The sequence below is a fragment of the Tetranychus urticae genome, chromosome 3 (genome assembly GCF_039701765.1).
Source record: "Tetranychus urticae isolate SD_2017Ah chromosome 3, NJAU_TeUrti_SD_1.0, whole genome shotgun sequence".
Taxonomy (NCBI): domain Eukaryota; kingdom Metazoa; phylum Arthropoda; class Arachnida; order Trombidiformes; family Tetranychidae; genus Tetranychus; species Tetranychus urticae.
The window spans coordinates 21,059,784-21,082,360 of NC_142960.1; the positions used below are offsets into that span (position 1 = coordinate 21,059,784).

The 22,577-nt window shown below is 34.2% G+C and overlaps 1 protein-coding gene and 1 non-coding gene across 2 annotated transcripts in view; both read left to right on the plus strand.

Moving 5' to 3' along the window:
- The window catches only part of LOC107364777 (NT-3 growth factor receptor-like), a 41,670-nt gene that overhangs the window by 17,831 nt on the left and 1,262 nt on the right, over window positions 1-22,577 (plus strand). Inside the window, exons 3-8 of the mRNA XM_015932210.3 lie at window positions 12,256-12,389; window positions 12,958-13,199; window positions 14,698-14,807; window positions 15,341-15,675; window positions 19,952-20,125; window positions 20,730-20,888. Coding sequence (XP_015787696.1) covers window positions 12,256-12,389; window positions 12,958-13,199; window positions 14,698-14,807; window positions 15,341-15,675; window positions 19,952-20,125; window positions 20,730-20,888 — 1,154 coding nt within the window. The remainder of the gene's footprint in view (window positions 1-12,255; window positions 12,390-12,957; window positions 13,200-14,697; window positions 14,808-15,340; window positions 15,676-19,951; window positions 20,126-20,729; window positions 20,889-22,577) is intronic.
- LOC112539160 (5S ribosomal RNA) lies at window positions 3,268-3,386 on the plus strand. Its single transcript, XR_003082807.1, has one exon. It is a non-coding gene; the product is annotated as a 5S ribosomal RNA (ribosomal RNA).

Genomic DNA, 22,577 nt, shown 5'->3' on the forward strand with positions numbered 1-22,577 from the left:
ATAGCTGACATCAAGTGACCATCAAAATGATCGCATGATTGAAATGAAAACATTTAAATTTCTCAAGATTAGCAACTCAAGTTCCAACTATTGATCTAATGTTCGAAGTTGAAATTAACAGGTTTATCAAGTTCACTTGAACTCAGTAATTTTATCACTTTTCGAACTCGATTCGAGTTCAACTTGATTGTCATTTTTTTGTTCAATTTCCCTTGAGTTGAATACAATTTGACACTTAGCATATTTAAGCCAACATGAAATTCACTGGATTATCATGTCAAAAATGTTTTGTTTCCTCACAAACCTTGAGCATCAAGTTGACAGGTTAAAAAATTTTGCAACTTTTAACAAATGATTTAATATGCAACTTGAACAGAATCAATCCAATCATGAAAAATGATCTGTTTAGTGTTTTCCTGAAAAAAACACAGAAAATGAGAGAAAAAATTGTTCCCTCAAAACAGGGTTAATTCCAGTGTTATCATGAAATGGAATTGCCAGTGTAAAATATTACTTTGAATGGCAGAAGATGAAAATTGAATTAATTGTTTTCCATGTTACAGCCTCTTCACTGATAGGTTCAACAAGCGAAAATGTGAATCATTCCAATTTCAAGTAGCTTCCATGTACTTTATGGAAACACTTCATGAAATAACTGATAATCAAATGTTGAAATAATGTTTACTCTTGAAAATGTAATAGAAAAGAATGTTGAGAATTCAATTTCCATCTTGTTCAATGCATCAATTATCATATAACAAGTTTCTCTTCATGAACCTGAAATGAATCAATTATGATAGCATTTACAATAACAATTTTCTTTTGTTTCGTTGGAAACGATGAATTATTTTAACAAAAGAAATTTGAACAAACGAAAGTGAAACTTTTCGAAAGATGAAATATTTTCAAGCATTCAAGATTGTACAAGTCGAAGCTATACATAAGAACAGCAAAACTACCAGAAAACCATTTGAAAGCCAAGCAAGCATTGAATCGAAATCGAAGTAGAATTTATGAAAAAAAATTTAAAACAAAACTGAATTTTCCAAGAATACAAAATTAAAGATGAAATCGAAAAGAAGTCAACCTTTCGATCGAAAAATTCGTTCCACAAATTTTCCATGTTTTTCAAGTTTGTTCATCTTTTCACTTTGATAGTTCTGTGACAATCAAATACATTTCGATTAAAGTGTAAAAAAGTTTGGAAACAAAAAAGTCTTTGCAAAAGTTGAAACAAATATTGGATTTAAAGCCACTAAATTGGCACAAGTCGAGTTGATCAAAAATGAGAAAAGGTGAAAGCAAAGTCGATAAAAAGTTGAATTGTTTCAAGTTGAAATTAGTTTCAAACCATTAAACGAAACTTTGTTGCTCGAAATTGGAATAAAAATGTTGCTCTAACCTGTTGGTCATTATTGGCTAGTTTTATGGTTCTTTAATGATTTATTTTGAGAAAAGAAACATTTCTCTACAGAATCATTGCCGAAGAAATAATCAGATTTTTACCTGTACTTTATACTTTTGTATTCTTATTATTGTTTGGTTTATTGGACATTCAAATCTTTTCGTGTTTCATTCAATCATTGATTGATCATAAAGCTCATCAATCATTCAAAACGTTTCACCATCACTCACCTTACAAACCAATGGAATGGACCATTAAAGTTTGATTGGTTGTTGATTGAAATGAATGATATTTCATGGGAATGCTGTTAAGAGTAGCGAGAGAGTAAAGGATTGGCTAAATAGGAATGAATAAAAGTACTTGTAAATTTCATGGAGAATTGAGTGCATTTTGTACTCTAATTGAAGTGAACCCTTTCCATGAAATGCAATAAACATTGGGAAATATTGTTCTTCCAATGTTTCAAGATTAAATTTTTATGGTCGATTGGGTTGAATAGATTCTTTGCCATTGAAATGAACATCGGCATAACAGGCATTGAGTTGCTTTAGATTAACCAAAAAATTCAACCTTTTTTGCCTCACCTTTTGTGACCTTTGAAAATTTTAAGATTCTGTTTCATGTCAAGTTTCCAATAATTTGATGGAAAAATGAGGCCATCATGAAGGAATATTTGTCTCATATTTTTTTCTTGTAAAACAATCTCAAAGTAATTGAGTAAAGATGCAATCAAAATAATTAAAAAGTTTTGCTGATCAAAGCCAGAGATGGAATGATTGGATCAATTTCACTGTCTTGATCCGAGGCCCAGTCAAAATTGATCAAAGTCAAAATATTTGACAATTTAAGCACGCAATATAATACTCTATCTAATCATCAAATTTTATTTCAGCATCGACTTTCATCATTTTTACTCTTACATAACGATAAAAGGTTTAAATCATTTCATAAGATTCAGAATTTAATATTTCGCAAAATTTTTAATCAAACTAAATGCTTCAGCCTTTTATTACTGTCTAACCTCCAATAATATCACACTCTCGAAATGTCACGTTGTCACGGTGATGTAGTGAACACTATTGTTTCATTCATTCCTTTGTAGTCCGAATTTAAAGTGATAAAAAAATCTTGTAACTTACCTTGATAAAACAAAGTTGATTAGTTTTGTTCATCAAAAAGGAATGGATGAAGCGTGAAAATTCAATGCTTAAAGAGGTTGGTAAGCATTTTGTAAAATTATCTAATGATTGTATTGAGCTAGTTTTAGTTTATAATTATAAAACGAAATTAAATTAATAAAACAAATATTTTACTGGGCAAAGTTACATTTCGTTGATGGTCAAAACTACAGTCTCCAAGTTGCTCGAGGTTATTCTTTTATTTGACCTCTAAATCATTTAAAGTCATTTTTCCATTTTCTCAAAGTCATTTGGTACAGTGAAAATGGTCCCTATCGGGAAAGAGTTAAATAAGTTCCGAATTTCACCGAATTTCATCAAGTTTTTTAGTTATTAACTAACTCAATTTTTTTTCTAGAAACGTTAATAAAAAGCTCTAGAATTCAGCTAGCTATGATAATTTCAGGCGAGAAATTGCTCATTTTTTCGGAAAATCTTTTAAACTATAAATTTAGTCAAGTTATAGTTTTGCAAAAAAATAATATATGCGATAAATTTTATACGGTTGTACAACATGCAATGTTTTTTGGTTCAACTTACTATCAAAAGAGCAATACAATACAACTATTTAAAAGAAAATTTTGATTTTATTTGCAAACAAAAACAAGTTTTAACTTGCAGGTAGCAGAAAACATGATAAACATTAACTTGAAAAACAAATACAGTGTTTAAGCAATGTCTATCGTCTACGACCATACCAGACTGAAAACACCGGATCCCGTCCGATCTCCGAAGTTAAGCAGTTTCGGGCCGGGTTAGTACTTGGGAGGGAGACCACTTGGGAACCCCCGGTGTTGTAGACTTTTTTGCTTTCGAACATTCAGATCGGGTTTAATTACAGTAAAAGCACACATATTTTCAACCAAAAATCAGAGCCATCTATTGGTATCGGAGCTCTAACCCCAGAATAAATGCAAGAATTTAAATTGCACTTTCGTCTTACTATTGGCAATATAATAGATGGCGCTGTTTTTGTACGCAAGTACAAGTAATCACTTTATTTTTGATTTAACTGCTCAACAATTACTGCTCAACATTAAAAGCAAGAAAACATCAACACTTTTTAATACACGCGCCAGCTTAAAATTTAACGGAAATCTCCATTTTCGTCAAGAATCTCAAGAGCAGGAAACTTTAAATTACTGACTTTGACACATTTTATAACAATCTAGATCAAGACTTGATTTTTGGTTTCAAGTTTTTATCAAGATTAATGGGAATAACATTGATAACAATGCCTCACACAGTTTCAAGATTCATTAGGACTAGCCAAAGTTGTCTGAGTTTGAAAAATTCAGCCACTTCAAAGATATAGCGATAGCTTCAAAGTTTTACTTAAAAATAAATGTCAATTGAATTCAAAAGGATCCATCGATATGCTGCTACCTTGGGCAGCAGTTTAATCTTGTTGATAGATGACGACTAACAAAGGTGCATAAAAAACACATTGGTGAAGGTTACAGTTTTAATGAGATTTTGATTGAAAAAAATACAAAAGGTGAAAAAAACTGAAGATTCATTGACAAATTCAATTTACTGTTTTTCATATCTATTCTCATTTTGCGCATTTTAATGCTTCAAGCATTACTAGAGCATTATTGAAACTCATGAATAGCTTCTTAAATAAAATGAAAACTTAGCGTTTCTTTCTTGATATCACTGAAATGTCAAGATGAACACTTCATTTGACAATTCATGTCACTTGACTAAATTTTTTTTCCACCCAATTTAGAGGCAAACAAAAGTCGAGGAAAAGGCAACAAAGTTTATTATAATGGGTTTATTATAATTGAGACCGGAGAACAGGATCAGCGAGAACTGAATCAGACAATCCATCTTCTGCTCTTGACAAGCAATCTTCGTCTGCCTTGTCTTCTGCTCCTGTCACTCAAACTTCAGTCGATTCTTCTGCCTTGTCTTCTGCTCTTGCCACGAACTCCACGCTTGAATCGTCTGCTTTGTCTTCTGCTGAGCTTCCTGGTCCATCTGGTCTTGCATCAAACTCGGGGGGAACAACTCGCGCCCAGCGAAAACGTCTTGCTCTGAAACGCAAAAGACAGTTGGACGTCTTAGAAGCTGCTAAAGAAGGTCGTACTTCTACTTTACAAGCAAACCATCTCGCTCGTCAAGCTCGTAAGCTTACCAAGGTTGCTGTAAAAACCTACCAAGAAGGTTTACATAAAGCAAAGCAGGCTCACAAAGAGGAAGAAGAATTAAAGAAGCGAAAATTTACGTCCCGTTCAGAAGCACAATCAGCTTTTGAATCCATTGAAGCTCGGAAGGAATCACAACACCTTCTAACACGATCATCTCTATTAGCTGCTAGAGCTCTTCGCTTCACAGCCCACACTGATCTAAACGCTGATAATAATCCTTCTCCATCTAACGGTCTTGATCTTCTCCATAGGAAAACTTTTCAATAACTTGGTCTTCTCTTTTCTTTTGTCTTTTTGCGTCCTTAAATAAATAAAGTTTTTCCATGGCACCACCACTTGAAACTCCTGAACAGTCTGCGAATACTGACAGACTTGACAAATATGGCGGTGAAACCAATGAAATCAGAGTTGAATCTTGGTTTAAACTTTATGAACTACATATTCCTAAAGACGATGATCGAAAGCGAAAACTCATGTATTACCTTAAAGGTAAAGCACTTGAATTCTTCGCAGAAGAATGTACTGATGGTCGTTTTGCATATGCTACTGTCGTTAGTAAAATTACCCAACGATTCACACAAAATGTCCGCAATCCTCTAATCCAAGCACAGAAACTATATCTCCGCGATTCATCAATACGCGATTATTACTCTGCAAAAACCAAACTTCTTGCTTGCACCGAGTTAACAGAGTCTGACAAAATACAACAGCTAACCGAAGGTCTTCCATCCAGCTGGAAAATGTATTTTGACGCTGCCGATCCTACGACTTTAGAAAAATGGTTGAACATCGCCTTAAAAATGGAACAACGATCCTTAGATTTTAAAGAGTCACGATCGACAACCAATTCCTCGTCTAAACCTTCCGCAAAAACTTTCGCTACAGAGGCAAAATCTTTCGATAATAAGAAACCTCGTACACCTTGTAAATATTGCACCAACCTAGGAAAGACGGAATTTCACTGGCACCGGGAGTGTCCAAATCGTCCTTCCACATCCAGCGATACTCTAACCGCTACCTCCTCTTTTGCACAAGCTCTGTCAACTTCGTCTTTTCCTAGTCTAATAAATTTTCTTGGTCGCATCAATGGAAAGGAAGTTGTAATGACTCCCGACACAGGTTCTAATATTTCTATCTTAAGTTTGTCTGCAGCCAAGGTATTAGGCATTCAACCAATTGTTCATAATACTATCTCCGTTAAACAGCTCCACGGTTCTATCAAAACTTATGGAACTGCCCGAGTTAACCTCACAATTGGTCCGATAACACAACAAGTCACCTTACATATCTTCCCAATTAGTCACCCGGTCCTCATCGGTGTTGACATTGGAGAACTTTTTAATATTGATGTACATCAGAAACAAAAACAAATTTCTATAGCTTGCTCCAACTCCGCCAACCGAATCTTTATACCAAATTATTCAAACTTTCGAATTGTAAACCACCCAAATCAAACTTTAACAGCCCAATCTGAACAAATAACAGATATCAATAAACTCGTAGAAACGTATTCAGATGTTTTCTCTAATTCCGAAACTGATATTGGCAGGATTGACATTGAAACACATCAGATAAATACGATTTCACATCCACCAATTCAACTCCGATACTATCGTCGCCCTCAATCTGAATATGACGAAATAAACAGGCAAATTAAAGAGTTGAAAGAAAAGAAACTGATTCGAGAAAGCACTAGTCCGTGGGCTTTTCCGGTCACACTAGTTCCTAAGAAAGACGGCACTTCTCGAATGTGCATTGACTATCGACGTTTGAATAAAATCACGATAGATGATAAAATGCCACTCCCGATCATTTCCGAAATAATTGATCGACTCCAGGGTTGCAAATATTTCACTACTCTCGATGTGGCATGGGGCTACTGGCACATTCAAATGGACCCCAACTGTATTGAGAAAACTGCTTTCATAACGCACCAAGGTCACTTTGAATGGCTAGTTATGCCTTTTGGTTTAAAGAACGCTCCAGCTACATTCCAACGTATTCTGCAAAAGGTCTTGTCTCCGCTCCTGTACAAGGGTGTGATCAATTATTTAGATGATGTTATTATATACACCAAAACCAAGTCTGAACACTTTAAGATTCTCCAACAAGTTTTTGACGCATTTCGCAAGCATCACATCAAGCTTAAAATGGCTAAATGTAGTTTTTTGCAAACTGAAGTTGAATACCTTGGTCACTTGATTAAAGAAAACCTTGTTCAACCTTCACCAAAGAAAACTGCTTCCGTAAAAGAATTTCCAACTCCAACCACAATCACGCAAGTAAGACGCTTTCTAGGGCTTGCGAACTATTACAGAAAGTTCATTCCAGACTTCGCTAGCTTAAGTCGTCCTCTCACAAAACTTCTTTGTAAGAATGAAAGTTTTATCTGGTCCGAAGTACAACAGCAAGCATTCGATTCCATCCGGACTAAACTCACCACAGAACCGCTCCTTTCTTTGTATAATAAAGACAAACCTTGCCGTCTATACACTGACGCTTCTTCTGTTGGCATTGGGGCTACGCTAACTCAACAAGATGATAAGGGGATCGAACATCCTATCGCTTACTTTTCGAAGACTTTGAACCAACACGAGTCGAACTATAGCGCTCTCGAACTGGAATGCCTAGCAGTTATCAAAGCAGTCCAACATTTTGAGATTTACTTAGGTCTTCCATTTACCATTTACACAGATCACCATGCATTGAAATGGCTTCTCGAACTCAAAGACCCACGGGGAAAACTCTATCGCTGGTGCATCAAGCTGTCAACTTTTCAATATGACTTGATCCATCGACCTGGAAAATCTCAACAACATGTGGATGCTTTATCTCGAGCTCCTATTACTCTCCATCTTGAACATAATGAGCTCAAAACTTGTCAAGATAGCTCTGATCTTTCTTGGTGAAAGGTTGAACAAGGTTTTCTTTAATCAAGTGACCAAGGTATTCAACTTCAGTTTGCAAAAAACTACATTTAGCCATTTTAAGCTTGATGTGATGCTTGCGAAATGCGTCAAAAACTTGTTGGAGAATCTTAAAGTGTTCAGACTTGGTTTTGGTGTATATAATAACATCATCTAAATAATTGATCACACCCTTGTACAGGAGCGGAGACAAGACCTTTTGCAGAATACGTTGGAATGTAGCTGGAGCGTTCTTTAAACCAAAAGGCATAACTAGCCATTCAAAGTGACCTTGGTGCGTTATGAAAGCAGTTTTCTCAATACAGTTGGGGTCCATTTGAATGTGCCAGTAGCCCCATGCCACATCGAGAGTAGTGAAATATTTGCAACCCTGGAGTCGATCAATTATTTCGGAAATGATCGGGAGTGGCATTTTATCATCTATCGTGATTTTATTCAAACGTCGATAGTCAATGCACATTCGAGAAGTGCCGTCTTTCTTAGGAACTAGTGTGACCGGAAAAGCCCACGGACTAGTGCTTTCTCGAATCAGTTTCTTTTCTTTCAACTCTTTAATTTGCCTGTTTATTTCGTCATATTCAGATTGAGGGCGACGATAGTATCGGAGTTGAATTGGTGGATGTGAAATCGTATTTATCTGATGTGTTTCAATGTCAATCCTGCCAATATCAGTTTCGGAATTAGAGAAAACATCTGAATACGTTTCTACGAGTTTATTGATATCTGTTATTTGTTCAGATTGGGCTGTTAAAGTTTGATTTGGGTGGTTTACAATTCGAAAGTTTGAATAATTTGGTATAAAGATTCGGTTGGCGGAGTTGGAGCAAGCTATAGAAATTTGTTTTTGTTTCTGATGTACATCAATATTAAAAAGTTCTCCAATGTCAACACCGATGAGGACCGGGTGACTAATTGGGAAGATATGTAAGGTGACTTGTTGTGTTATCGGACCAATTGTGAGGTTAACTCGGGCAGTTCCATAAGTTTTGATAGAACCGTGGAGCTGTTTAACGGAGATAGTATTATGAACAATTGGTTGAATGCCTAATACCTTGGCTGCAGACAAACTTAAGATAGAAATATTAGAACCTGTGTCGGGAGTCATTACAACTTCCTTTCCATTGATGCGACCAAGAAAATTTATTAGACTAGGAAAAGACGAAGTTGACAGAGCTTGTGCAAAAGAGGAGGTAGCGGTTAGAGTATCGCTGGATGTGGAAGGACGATTTGGACACTCCCGGTGCCAGTGAAATTCCGTCTTTCCTAGGTTGGTGCAATATTTACAAGGTGTACGAGGTTTCTTATTATCGAAAGGTTTTGCCTCTGTAGCGAAAGTTTTTGCGGAAGGTTTAGACGAGGAATTGGTTGTCGATCGTGACTCTTTAAAATCTAAGGATCGTTGTTCCATTTTTAAGGCGATGTTCAACCATTTTTCTAAAGTCGTAGGATCGGCAGCGTCAAAATACATTTTCCAGCTGGATGGAAGACCTTCGGTTAGCTGTTGTATTTTGTCAGACTCTGTTAACTCGGTGCAAGCAAGAAGTTTGGTTTTTGCAGAGTAATAATCGCGTATTGATGAATCGCGGAGATATAGTTTCTGTGCTTGGATTAGAGGATTGCGGACATTTTGTGTGAATCGTTGGGTAATTTTACTAACGACAGTAGCATATGCAAAACGACCATCAGTACATTCTTCTGCGAAGAATTCAAGTGCTTTACCTTTAAGGTAATACATGAGTTTTCGCTTTCGATCATCGTCTTTAGGAATATGTAGTTCATAAAGTTTAAACCAAGATTCAACTCTGATTTCATTGGTTTCACCGCCATATTTGTCAAGTCTGTCAGTATTCGCAGACTGTTCAGGAGTTTCAAGTGGTGGTGCCATGGAAAAACTTTATTTATTTAAGGACGCAAAAAGACAAAAGAAAAGAGAAGACCAAGTTATTGAAAAGTTTTCCTATGGAGAAGATCAAGACCGTTAGATGGAGAAGGATTATTATCAGCGTTTAGATCAGTGTGGGCTGTGAAGCGAAGAGCTCTAGCAGCTAATAGAGATGATCGTGTTAGAAGGTGTTGTGATTCCTTCCGAGCTTCAATGGATTCAAAAGCTGATTGTGCTTCTGAACGGGACGTAAATTTTCGCTTCTTTAATTCTTCTTCCTCTTTGTGAGCCTGCTTTGCTTTATGTAAACCTTCTTGGTAGGTTTTTACAGCAACCTTGGTAAGCTTACGAGCTTGACGAGCGAGATGGTTTGCTTGTAAAGTAGAAGTACGACCTTCTTTAGCAGCTTCTAAGACGTCCAACTGTCTTTTGCGTTTCAGAGCAAGACGTTTTCGCTGGGCGCGAGTTGTTCCCCCCGAGTTTGATGCAAGACCAGATGGACCAGGAAGCTCAGCAGAAGACAAAGCAGACGATTCAAGCGTGGAGTTCGTGGCAAGAGCAGAAGACAAGGCAGAAGAATCGACTGAAGTTTGAGTGACAGGAGCAGAAGACAAGGCAGACGAAGATTGCTTGTCAAGAGCAGAAGATGGATTGTCTGATTCAGGATCGGAGAAGTGGATCGGTGATGGCAGTGGAGTTCGATCAAGCTCGAAAGACTCAGTGTACGGCTGATTAGGTGTAGAGCAGCGTTCAGGAGTAGCAGCGGGAGAAGAGACAGGAGTTGCTGAGTCAGGAGAGCTATTAGACGCAGATGAGGAGTCAAGTCGAGTAGATGAACCAGAGCCAGAAGCAGACGAGGATTTGGACGAGCAAGACGAGGATGAAGACATGAACCCAGGATCGGTAGAAGATCAGAGCCAAGAGAAGTCAGTCCAAAAGCAGCAACGGAGGTGTGAGTGACCAAAAGACCCAAAAGCAGCAAGTCAGAAAAGACCAGAAAGAGCAAAACAGGCCAAAAGACAGGTTACAGGACCAAACCAAGGCAGAGAAAGGTCAGTTGAAGATCGACTAGCCAAGGAGAAGGACCAGAGACAGCAAAAACAGGTCAGGAAGGCCAAATAGACAGGTGAATCGGGACGAGGAGCCAAAAAGCCAGAGAGAAGGGCCAAAAAGACAGGTAGACCAGCAGCGACTGCGCCAAACAATTTACCATCAACCAAAACATCCCCTAAATATACTGGTCCATATTTCATTGTAAATAAAATCACCCCCGTTACCTTTGATCTCTCAGAATCTTTAACTGGTCCAACTTTTCGAGCTCATTCCTCACAACTGAGACCATTTGTCGCTAGACAACAAATGTCTTAAAAGTGTGGGCGAATGTGACGAAATGTCAAAACCAGCTGATTCGCCTTTGCACACACTCATTCTCATCCATTTTCACTCCTTCTCCAAAACTCGATTTTGCCCTTACCTTGACCCCCAAAGGGGGAAAACATGATAACAAGTGTTTTTCTGACCGTCTAAGGGTCCAATAGCATTCTCTTTGCTCCCTCATTCATTTGTATATAAATCATAACTTTTGAGAGAATAAATCACTTAGTTCTTCACCTTTAACAAGCTCTCTTGCTTACTAAGTTACCTCTGGAGGAATCAGTCCAACCTGACTGAACCCCAGAGTGCCACCCCACCAAATCAGCTCCAGTTCTCGCTGATCCTGTTCTCCGGTCTCATTGACAAGCAAGAGAGCTTGTTAAAGGTGAAGAACTAAGTGATTTATTCTCTCAAAAGTTATGATTTATATACAAATGAATGAGGGAGCAAAGAGAATGCTATTGGACCCTTAGACGGTCAGAAAAACACTTGTTATCATGTTTTCCCCCTTTGGGGGTCAAGGTAAGGGCAAAATCGAGTTTTGGAGAAGGAGTGAAAATGGATGAGAATGAGTGTGTGCAAAGGCGAATCAGCTGGTTTTGACATTTCGTCACAATAATCACATTTGAATATCATTTCAACCTATTCAGTTCCATCATCAAAATTCGGACAGAAAAGGCAAAACATACTTTGACAGACTAAACTCTTTGTTCATCTCCATGTAAACAGTGTTGCATTCATTAACCGTCAATCTTTTCAACTATAATCTGATTACCAAATTATTACTTTATCAAGCGATTCCAATTAAACATTTAAAGTTGACTGCTCAAGGCGATCAACCTGAACCAAAGAAGCAAGCAAAAGAAACGTCAATTAACCAAATTTGACAAACAGCCAACGAAAAAAGTGTTTCATGAAAGAAAAAAAACTCATCTAATCTCTGAAAACAAACTGAACCAAAACTTCGAAAAAATCGATAGAAAAATTGTTTTATTTTCAACTACAAAAGGTTGCGAAAATGTTGAAACAAGATTTGTGCAATTCGTAAAAAGTCGATGAAATAGACTAAAGTTGTCTTCGAAGTGATCTAAGATTTGATCTAAACTAAATTGAAAGAAAAAAATTCGAATTCGAAGTTGAAATGATTTGATGAAAATAGTAATACAATGTTTTATTGGAATGGCAAACATTAACAGATTGTCCATTTCATTTGTCTTGTTCTGCTCATTAATTTATCTCGATTCATTGTCTCATGGATTATTCATTTATCGATTTCTTGTTTTATCTCTTTTTCTTTAAACGATCTCATCATTAACATGATGAAATGATCTAGCCAAAACTGTAATAGATACTGATCACGTTGACCATTCTTCCTTGCCTGCTCTTCCAATTTCACCGATCAATCGTAATCATGAAACAATTGATGGCCACACCAAGCAAACCGAGCCATTCTGGAAAAGTGATCAGGCAAGTCATCAAACTTGAAATAATCATTTCGTTTTCTTTTCGTTTGTTTGTCTTTTCCTTTTTTTCCATGTTTTTGCTCGACTTTACGATTCTTTACAAAACCATGTTGACCATTATTTTTCAGGAAACAAACAGTTTGCTTATTACAAAATTAATTTCCTTTTTGCGATTCTTTTCTTCTTTTTTCTGTTCCATGTTCCAAGCTCAATCTGCTCATTAATATTGTCACCATCATGAGATTATCATTTTACTGCATTTCATTTGAGCGACAACGAAAAGGCTGAAGAAAAAAGAAGAAGAAAAAAAGAAGAAATTAAATGCAAAAATTTATCATCATTAAAACTCGTTTAATATTAATGAGCTTCTAAATGTCAACCTTTTTTGACTCGACAGTCTTTAATCCTACATCGATATGATACCACTTAACGATCATTAATATCGTCTTTCCTCTTTGACAGTCGACCATTTTTCTGTTCAAGACTATCTTTTCACTCCCTGCAGAGATTTTGGATAACTTTTCATTCTTTTCTTTTTTCGGTCTTTTTTCCCTTTCTCTCTGGTCAAACAGGAATCTGCCAATTTAACTCACTCGAAACAGTTGAGTAACAATAAAGTATTCAACAGCCTTTTGTTTCCAACAATATTTTGTCTCTTGTCGTTTGCCTTGCTCATCGGAATGTTTATGGTTCTCCGACGTTACAATGTGATATCAAAGTTGCGTTCAAGACGTAAGCTCAGCCCAGATCCGTCAAAAGGGTCACTGGCCCGTTGTATACAACAATATGTAATTAACCCAAACTATTATTCAAGGTAAATCTCAACATTTACATTTCATCAAAATCCCGATTCCATTACATTCCCATTCAACTCAAAACCAAAATTCAATCGCAATGATCAAAGTTGACCAACCAACTGAATCAACTTAGAAACGAGAAAATCGAACCTTTAGAACTTTCAAAAAAATCTTTTTCAACAAAAACTTTCAAAGAACATTTTTTTCCCAAAAGTCGAAAAGCTCAAAATTGAGATGAAATTTCAATTTTTTTCATTTTCTTTTCTCGAATCCAAAACTTCAAACTGGGAATTGCATAATATTTTCGTTTAAAGTCGATAAGACGATCCAAGATATCAGTTTTTTGAAACTTTTCATTGTCCTGGCGTTTTGCATTACGAAATTCCCATTTGGAACTTTTCTGAGAGAAAAATGGAAAAAAAATTCTTTATAAAACTGTGAAACTGAGAAATAAATTCAGTGAACAAACTTAATGAACATCTAAACATTTTCATAACTCATTAGCTATTCATAGTTATCTTGTCATACAGCAAAAATAATGATACCAATAAAAATGGTAAAACATGGCAAGATTATTTTTCTCCATGAAACTATTCAATGTTGAAGTAGAAAGAAAATAATTTCAATAGTTAAACATTAGCTTAGTTTTTTGTTTCAACATCAAACTTAACACTTTTGGGTAAACAAAGGAAAGGCAATGAAAATGATGAATCCAGGGAAACGAAGCGATTATATTAATAAAATTTGTTATTCAAGTGGCAACGATAATATTGAATAATAATGTTGAAATAAAAGGCATAAAATATGGGCAATTGTTTGAGTAGAGTTTTGAAAACAGTAAATGGGTAAAACTAGGCTGGGAGTGAAAAGAGTAATATTCAATGGAATTGAATGATAAGCATATGAAATTTATTCATTTCCAACAATTTTCTTTATTCTTTTTTTTTCAAGGCAACTTTTCGCTCTTTGACAAAGTTTCAGTTGAAAATGATTTCCATCATGAATTATCATGAGATAAAGTGTATCAAGTTTGATGCTTGTTGTTTTAAAAGTAATCAAAATTTGCTTTCACTTTCCATTTCAAGATTCTTCAAGATTCAACTTTTCCAGAAAAAAAGACTTTTTTCATTCTAAATTAATAAGCTAAAGTTTCGCTGGAAACATTAGGAAATTTGATTCGAGAAACTCGAAAATTTTGATTCTAAACGTTGAACAGGATTTATCACGTAATCATGTTTGATGAAACTTTATCCAGGCCAAGTTGAGGGAAAAGATGAGATTCATTGGCCTTGGATTTTTCAACATGATAAGAGTTCTGATGGAAACAATGAGCAACATTTTAAAGCAAAATGTTAACCAGAAAAGTTTATTTCTAATGGAATTTGACTTTTTTTTCTTTTCTGAAACTAACTTTTTCTCTACACAAATGTATTCGAGTTTCAATATTGAATAATAATCTTTTCTCAATTTTATCGATAATTTTTTTATTCTTATTCTTAAATCCCTTGTTCCTAGTTCACCTGATGCATCGTTTAGAAAAATTCTTAGAAACATTGAAATTCCATCGAATCAAATTCGTTACCTGGAAGAGATTGGTGAAGGCTGTTTTGGTCGTGTTTATAAAGGTAAGATAATGACATCATGTTTGGTGGATCCACCGATGGGATGAGAAGTTGCAAGTAAAGCAAATAATTTTGCTGGATAATGATACAAGACTATTAGAGTGAAATTATCTGAGCCAAACAAGATCATTTTAATAATATTAAAAGTAAATAAATTTATTGGAAATGCAAATTTTCATCAAAATTTCAAAAAACCCTTAGCTTTTCCTGATAATTGGCTCATGTTTTTGCAGTCTTCTAGGAATAGGATAAGAATTATTGATGAGACAAGAATGGTATAAAAACTGAAGAATTAGCAGAAAATGCAAATGCAATAAAGAGATCAAAAATATCATGAATCGACTCTCACTTTGCAAAGAAAATCGAAACTTCATTTCTCCTCAAAATGTCTCACCAACGATTCTAACAAGGAAAGCCTTCCAACTTATCCGACTAAGAATCAATTTGCATTTGCAATTGACATTGATGCAACTAGCGGAATCAAAAGAACTTTTGTGAACTTAAATTTTCTTCATTTTTATATCTTCTATCTTTAGGTGAATACCAACCTACCGAAGATCAAGTCATTCAAGTGGCAATAAAAATATTAAAAGAAGGAGTTTCAAATGAACTTCGCAACGATTTTGAAAGGGAAGTTGAAATATTGTCCAACTTTCGTCATCCCAACATTGTTAAACTAATTGGTGTTACCAATGAAGAGGTTACACCTTCCATGGTTTTTGAATACATGGCACTGGGTGATTTAACTGAAATCCTGCGAAAATGTGATCCCAGAAAATTGAAGCATAAAAATGTCGACTCACCTTGTTCATCGACAACCGGAACAATACTATCAACTACAGACGAAAGTGAAATTAAACCTTTATACGAGGTGAGTTTCATTATGAACCATTAAACAGTGTAAACGAAACAAAATGTACAATCGAGATAATCATTAGGCAATGATGCAAAATATTCATTATTCATTCGGCTAATTGATTGCTTTGAAAAACTCTTCTCTTTCATTGGACACGTTTTCCCTGTTTCACTTTCATGGGACAAAATTAATGAGCAACTGAAATAATTGCAGTTTTCATTGAACATGATAGAGAAGTAAAAGTTAAACAAAGTTGAATGACAAATTAAATTTCAAATGACATTTAATTTGTCAAAATGTTTACAATATTTTGAATATTAAAAGCAAACCAATTTAGATAATTGAATTAAAGTTGAGTTTTATGACATGAGTTCGGTTGAAATTTCAATTTGATGAAATTCTTACAGAATTAAATTTTCGCAGCATTTTCAATGAAACTCTCTAATCATCGAACTTATGAAATCTTTTAATTTCAATATAAATGGTCATTTCAGGTGCACCAGATTTGGCTCTTGCTGAGTTTGCGAATAAATTTTTCGTCATTCATCGATTCCTAAATAATTCAGTTGAAATGGATTGACACATTATTCCAAAAATTTTTATTCTTCAATCTCTTTTCTGCCCAGACTTTTTCATGCAACTTATATAATACTTGAATAACAGTTTTCAAAGTTTGATTATCAGAACAAAATTAATTTTCCATTTTTGGATCAAATGAATTTTCTTGGAAATTAGTTTCTGGGAAAATCTGGAAACTAATTTCAACTCTTTCCAACTGAAAGAATTTCGAATCTTACTGATAACTAATGATTTTGAACTGAAATACGAACAAGACAACAAAAAGTAAGCCCATGAATATTGTTCTGTGTATGAAAAATTCTTTTCAATTGGAACTTAGATTTGAAGAAAAGAAATCTTTTTGAAAGAAATTCGATTCTTTAAGTTGGAATCTTTTGGTTGACTTTTGCCAGTTGAATATTGAAAGGTTAAAGAGTCAATTACGAAGCTTGAAAATTGATTGGATAGACTTGCAGAATAGAAAGTTTGTTACAATAATTACATTTGAAAGTGAATCATGATCATGATTGAATTTCATTGAATGTCTTTTTTCCAAGAGAAACACAAAATTTCTTTTCTCGATTCATCTTTTTCCAAACTTTAAATCATTGTAATCATCTTGGATCATCAAACTTTGTGATTGATTTAACTTTGAAAGTAATTTAAAAGTGATTCATCATGAAATCCAAAACTCAATTTCAGGCTAATTGGATGGTCATTTAAGCTGATTAAAGAAAAGCAAATGACAAAATTGATTCTTAAAGTGGATTATTTGGCTCAATAAATTGTCTCGTTTCTCGAAAAAAAACGAACGAATGAAATATTCTCAATTGACTGAATTTCGGTGAAAAATTGATGAAACTTGTGAAGACTTAAAAGTAAACAAAAGTTGAAAGAAAAATTCAATTCAGAAAAAGTTGATCTGAACAAAATGAGTTTATGAAAGTTGAAGTTGAAAGGAAAAGTGAAAAGTGTGCTTTAAAATTTTGCTTTTTCCTCTGTTCTGTTTACTGGAAGTTTTCATGATTCAATGGCATTTATTGTTGATCATTTAACCTCACTGATGGTTCATGAAACAAATGAAATCCAATGAACATGAACACTTTGACCAGTCAAATGGGAATCGATTGTGATCATTACAATGTTGTTTTTCCTTCGTTTCTCTGCTCTTTGCTTTCTCCTTGTAACAGTTTAATCAACAATCCTTTTTATCTTCATCATCTAAAAGTTTCACCATCCATTTTCACTTAACATGTTTTCATTTTTCATTCTGTCTACTGATCAACATCATGGAGAAAAATTTTCTCTTCCTGGTGTTTCTTTTCCTCTTTTCCTTGTTAAAGGGTTTCACTCAACACTGGCATGATGTATCACTCGACTTCAGCATTATGATGATGGTGAAGAGAAAAGGAACGAAAAAAATAGTAGAAAAAATGATGAAAATGATCTTCGTTGAACCGCATTTTGTAATCATCTTAAGATTTTCTTCTTCGAATTGTGATGATAGAGAATGATGATGATCAAGTGACAGTAAAAGGACAAGATGAAAAGGCAAAAGTGTTCGAGTGTGTAAAAAAGGAAAGAGTTGAACCCGGAAAAAAGAAAAAAGTACTAAAAAGAAAAGTGCTTTTTTGCCTTTTCTTTTTTCCTCTTCGTTACACGCTAATTGTTGAAATAGTTGCGAAGTTTGATTTAATCTAATAAAGCGTAATTTATTGGACAGTTTCATGTTTGACCTGATTAGACTCTTGAGATTTTACTCTGTAAATTGTCGAATCAATTTGTTATTTTTGTCTTCTCTCGTTTCTATTAAAAGGAGAAATGAGTTTCCATACTTCGTTCATCTGTAACTTGATTATTCAACTTTCGTCTTTACTCATCTCAATCACCATGCTTTCATTGATTACTTTAAATGCCTTCAAGTAAACTTTATTTGTCCTTGTAACTGTAATTAAAATTGATTGAATCTATTAATTTGACTAATTTTACATTCATTGAGTAACATTGATTTCCATTCTGTTTAACCATTGATTTATCGATTCTTCCTTAAACTGATCCATGGAATGATAAAGTTAGTCAAAATATTTTCAGCATTGCATGCATCAATTAAATGCCATAATTTTAACAATGAATCAGATCAAATTACTAAAGTGAGTTGATGAATTAAAAGTTTGAGACAAAAATTTAAACACAGCCTTCATTAAGCCACATAGACTATCCCGCATAACAGTAAAATTTCATGCAAGACGTAAGACCCGCTCGGTTGAACTTGGATTCACTTAAAGGACTTCGCCCGTTAAGTTTAAAAGCTTAAGTCTAACATAAAATGACAGTTATCTTGCAATGGAATTGAACTCACTTTCAGGGGGAAATTCAGATGCAGAAGATCAGTGTTCATTTCAAGTTCATCTTTACTCTTGATCTTTCATTTTAAATGAAAAATTTCAAGTTAGAAAGACTGATAATTGCATCGATAACCTGAGGTTCATTAGCAAAGTCTAATGCGTATCAAGTCGACTCTTCCCGGTCATATCTTGCAAGTAAACAGTAACTCACGATCGACTCAGTGACTGAGCTTGACTAGTTTAATGCCATTTGGTGCAACTTCTTGCATCAATTTTACTGAAAATAGTTTCAACTTAACAACTATTAACAAATAGTTCAACTGGCAAAAGATGAAAAGCTGTACAATAAATCACTTAAATGAAATGCCCATGAAACAAATGATAAATCATGTTGAGCAACAGAACTAAATGATTTCCAGTGTATTTTCAACCTTCTTTTTCAACATTTCATTTTCTCATCAGATAATTGTAAGTACATTGTCGACTTGGAAGAAACTACAAAAGGCTAACAAAAAACATTACCTGACAAACCTTACTTTTTGACGAACCAAAGCTATTTCCTTGGAACCACTTGGTTCCTCATGACAAAACATAATAATGCTGATACTAATATTAATACTAATAATGAGTAAAAGATGAATGATGTAAGAAGATATGATAAAATTACTTGAACATAATTATATTATGGTGAGATGAACAATATTAAATCACAATCATTCTTTTTTTTCTTCTTTTCACTTTTCCATTTCTCATTCAACCTTTACAAGCACTTATATTAACTCATTTTCAACCAAACAAGGAAGCAAATGATAGAAGTTCATAGATGAAAGATTCATAAATAACGCCAAAAAAGCTGAGAAAAAACGATTATTCAGTAAAATCTTTTCAAGAATCATTTCATTGTTGACTGAATCTTTTCAAGACCATGGCTGTTCATTTAGTGCTCATGAAAATGCATTTCAATGTTGCAAGTAAATGAAAAAATCAACAGAAAAAAACAATCGATTAGATGAAGCAAAGAGTTTCATCAATTATGAACATTCAAATGTTCATGTAAAGAAGTGAAACAGATTGAGTAAAGAAGCATAAATATGAACAAGTGCAACAACGAATCAAACACTGGTCATTATGGTAATGAACTTTCATCAAACATTCAACCGATTAATAATGAAACAAGGTTGAACAAATAGCCAAAGGAAGTCTTGTCAGCATTATCATGAAGAAAAAAGATAATCAAGTTTGGTGAATAAATTTAGGTGCAACAATTCACATCACCATGTATCCAGTTTCAATCAAACCAATTGACTTTATTCTTGTCATTTGTACAATTGTTTCATTTACTGGATAATATTGTTCATCATTTTTACGCAACCTTTATCTTCTTACAGGGTGATTTGATATGGATTGCCACTCAAATAGCTGCTGGAATGCTTTACCTTTCCTCTCAGCATTTTGTCCATCGAGATTTGGCCACACGAAACTGCCTTGTTACCCACAATTTGACGGTCAAAATATCCGACTTTGGCCTCTCTAGAGACATTTACACTTGCGACTATTACAAGGTATTTGACGGAGAAATTACTTTCTGATGAAACTTGAGAATTTTTTGCTTCCAACGAAAATCGCACTCCCACCTTGAACCAAATTAACCTTATTTTACCAACTGCAATCCAAAAGGAAATATTATCTTTAATACTTTGATAACAATAATATTTTCCTGGGAGTTTAAACTGTTATCTAGTTTACTCGACTAAGGCAGTAAAGTTTGAGTCAAAAAATGAAAACACTTAAAGTAACCTTGTTAAACCTTTTTTTTGACTTCAATTTTATCACTTATTTCTGGTGATATTTTGTTGTAAAATGTTTTTCCTCTTCAATCGAGTAAAGTTTCTTGTTTGAAACTCTTTTCACTCCCAGCTTTTATCCAGCAAATATTAGAAGTTTTCTGGTTTGAAATCACTTTTAATTGGAACTTTTAGCCAATTAAGCAAAGTTTTCCTAATGCATACAATGAACGTTACAAGTTGAATGTTAGTACATTTTGTCAGGGAGTGAATAGAAACTTGAGAATTATAATTGAATTCAAGTTGGAATTGAAATTTTTGAGTAAATTTTTTCTTTTCTGTGCCATTAATTTTGATTCAAATGTGTTAACTTTTTCAACAGGTAAATGGAACGAAAATGCTTCCAATTCGTTGGATGTCACCTGAGAGCATAATCTATGGTAAATACACTTTAGAATCTGATGTTTGGTCATTCGGTGTTGTCCTTTGGGAGATTTTTGCTTTTGGTAAGCAACCTTATTATGGACATTCAAATGACGAGGTAATTAAAAATGTTAACCCAAAAAAAACTTTTTTTCCAACTCAACAACCAACACAAACTCGAGAAGTTCAATTCAAAATAAAGATAGCAAATGCACTAGTTTATTGTCACCAAATGAGCAGCTCATTTCACTCCATTCCCAGTCACAAAACTCCCAACTGGGAATGGTTAAATAGTCAAATTATCTTTAGTATCACTAATCTACATATTGTTGGCATATAAAGACAATGAACCGAAATTCATCCAAACTGTGACTAAACTGTTCCAACATAAAAGTCATGATAAAAAACAAGAAATTCAGATTCCTGAGAAGTTAAAGGAAACGAAGGCTGAAACAGTTCTTTATCGACTAATCACTTGGTTGTGCCGTCACTGTAACACCGAAATTCCCATTTCTGTTCATTGAATCGTGAAAAATCTTTTCGAGTTTAACTCATCGATCAATGATTTTAAATCATCTTACATCAGCTCATTCCTCTAATGAGCAGCCTTGTTTAATATAAAAGGAGTTTCCAAGTACTGATGATGATGACGATGATGATCATGAAGATCATGAAGATAACTTTTCTCTTTTTCCTTTCATTAAAGATTCTCATTAATTTTGCAATCGCAATTCTTCTGTAGCCTAAAACTCAATATTGACCAATTTTTTTCTTCTTTTACCTTGAATTACGTTTCAACTTGATGAAAGATTTGATCAGTTAGTAAGATGATTCTAATAGTACAACCTCGAGAAATGATGATGATAACGAAGCTGAAGATGAAGCAGAAACGAGAAATGTTCATCTTAAGTTGAAGTAAATGGTTATTCCATCCTAATTCGTACCCTGACAATAAGCAACATTTTACTTTAATCACTGTTATTACAAGATAAAGGTTGATATTGTGCCAACGGTGTTGGCAAACAAACTGTTTTCATTTGCGAATGAATTTAATGAAAAAAAATAAGTAAATGAAATGTTGACTGAGAATCCAGAATCAAAGTGGAAACTGAAAGAAAATGTTTCAATATTTTTGTCTAAGTTTGCTTTTCTTGTTGATTTTCAAGTTGAATTCAATTTTTAGTTTAAACATTTTATCAGTGGAAATTCAATTTTACATGTTTGATAATTGAAATGCAGTAACATGAAAATGTTTGTTTTTACCAAATGAACTTAAGATATTAAATTGAATTTGATTTAAATTCAATTTCAGATTATCATTGAAATGCAAGAATAATTTTCCTCTTTTCATTACTTCATTTAAATCAAACTTCACCAAAACAATCGTTGCATACAGTTAATCATTTCATGGTGAAATCATTTCTCATCAGCAACTGATATCTAACAGTTGGTTGATAATGCAATTGAAAGAACAAGTATTTACATAATTTGATGAAATTACCGCACAATTCACCATTCCAAGGGTCACATTGATTCCACCAATTTCATCATGAACATGTTAAACTGGTTAGTAAGTTGATTAACTCAACCACACGAGTAAAGGGAATCATCCAATTGATATCAAACGAAATTAAACAAATGATAAAATGACAATTTCCATCAAACTCGACTTATTTTCAGACAATTTCAATTCTTTTCTTATAACCTTTTTTCATGCAAATTACACCAACTAATTCGAGTATATTGAATCATGTGAAGAAGAAAACTTTCGATGTAATTATTTGAAACTTGATACACTTTGATCTCA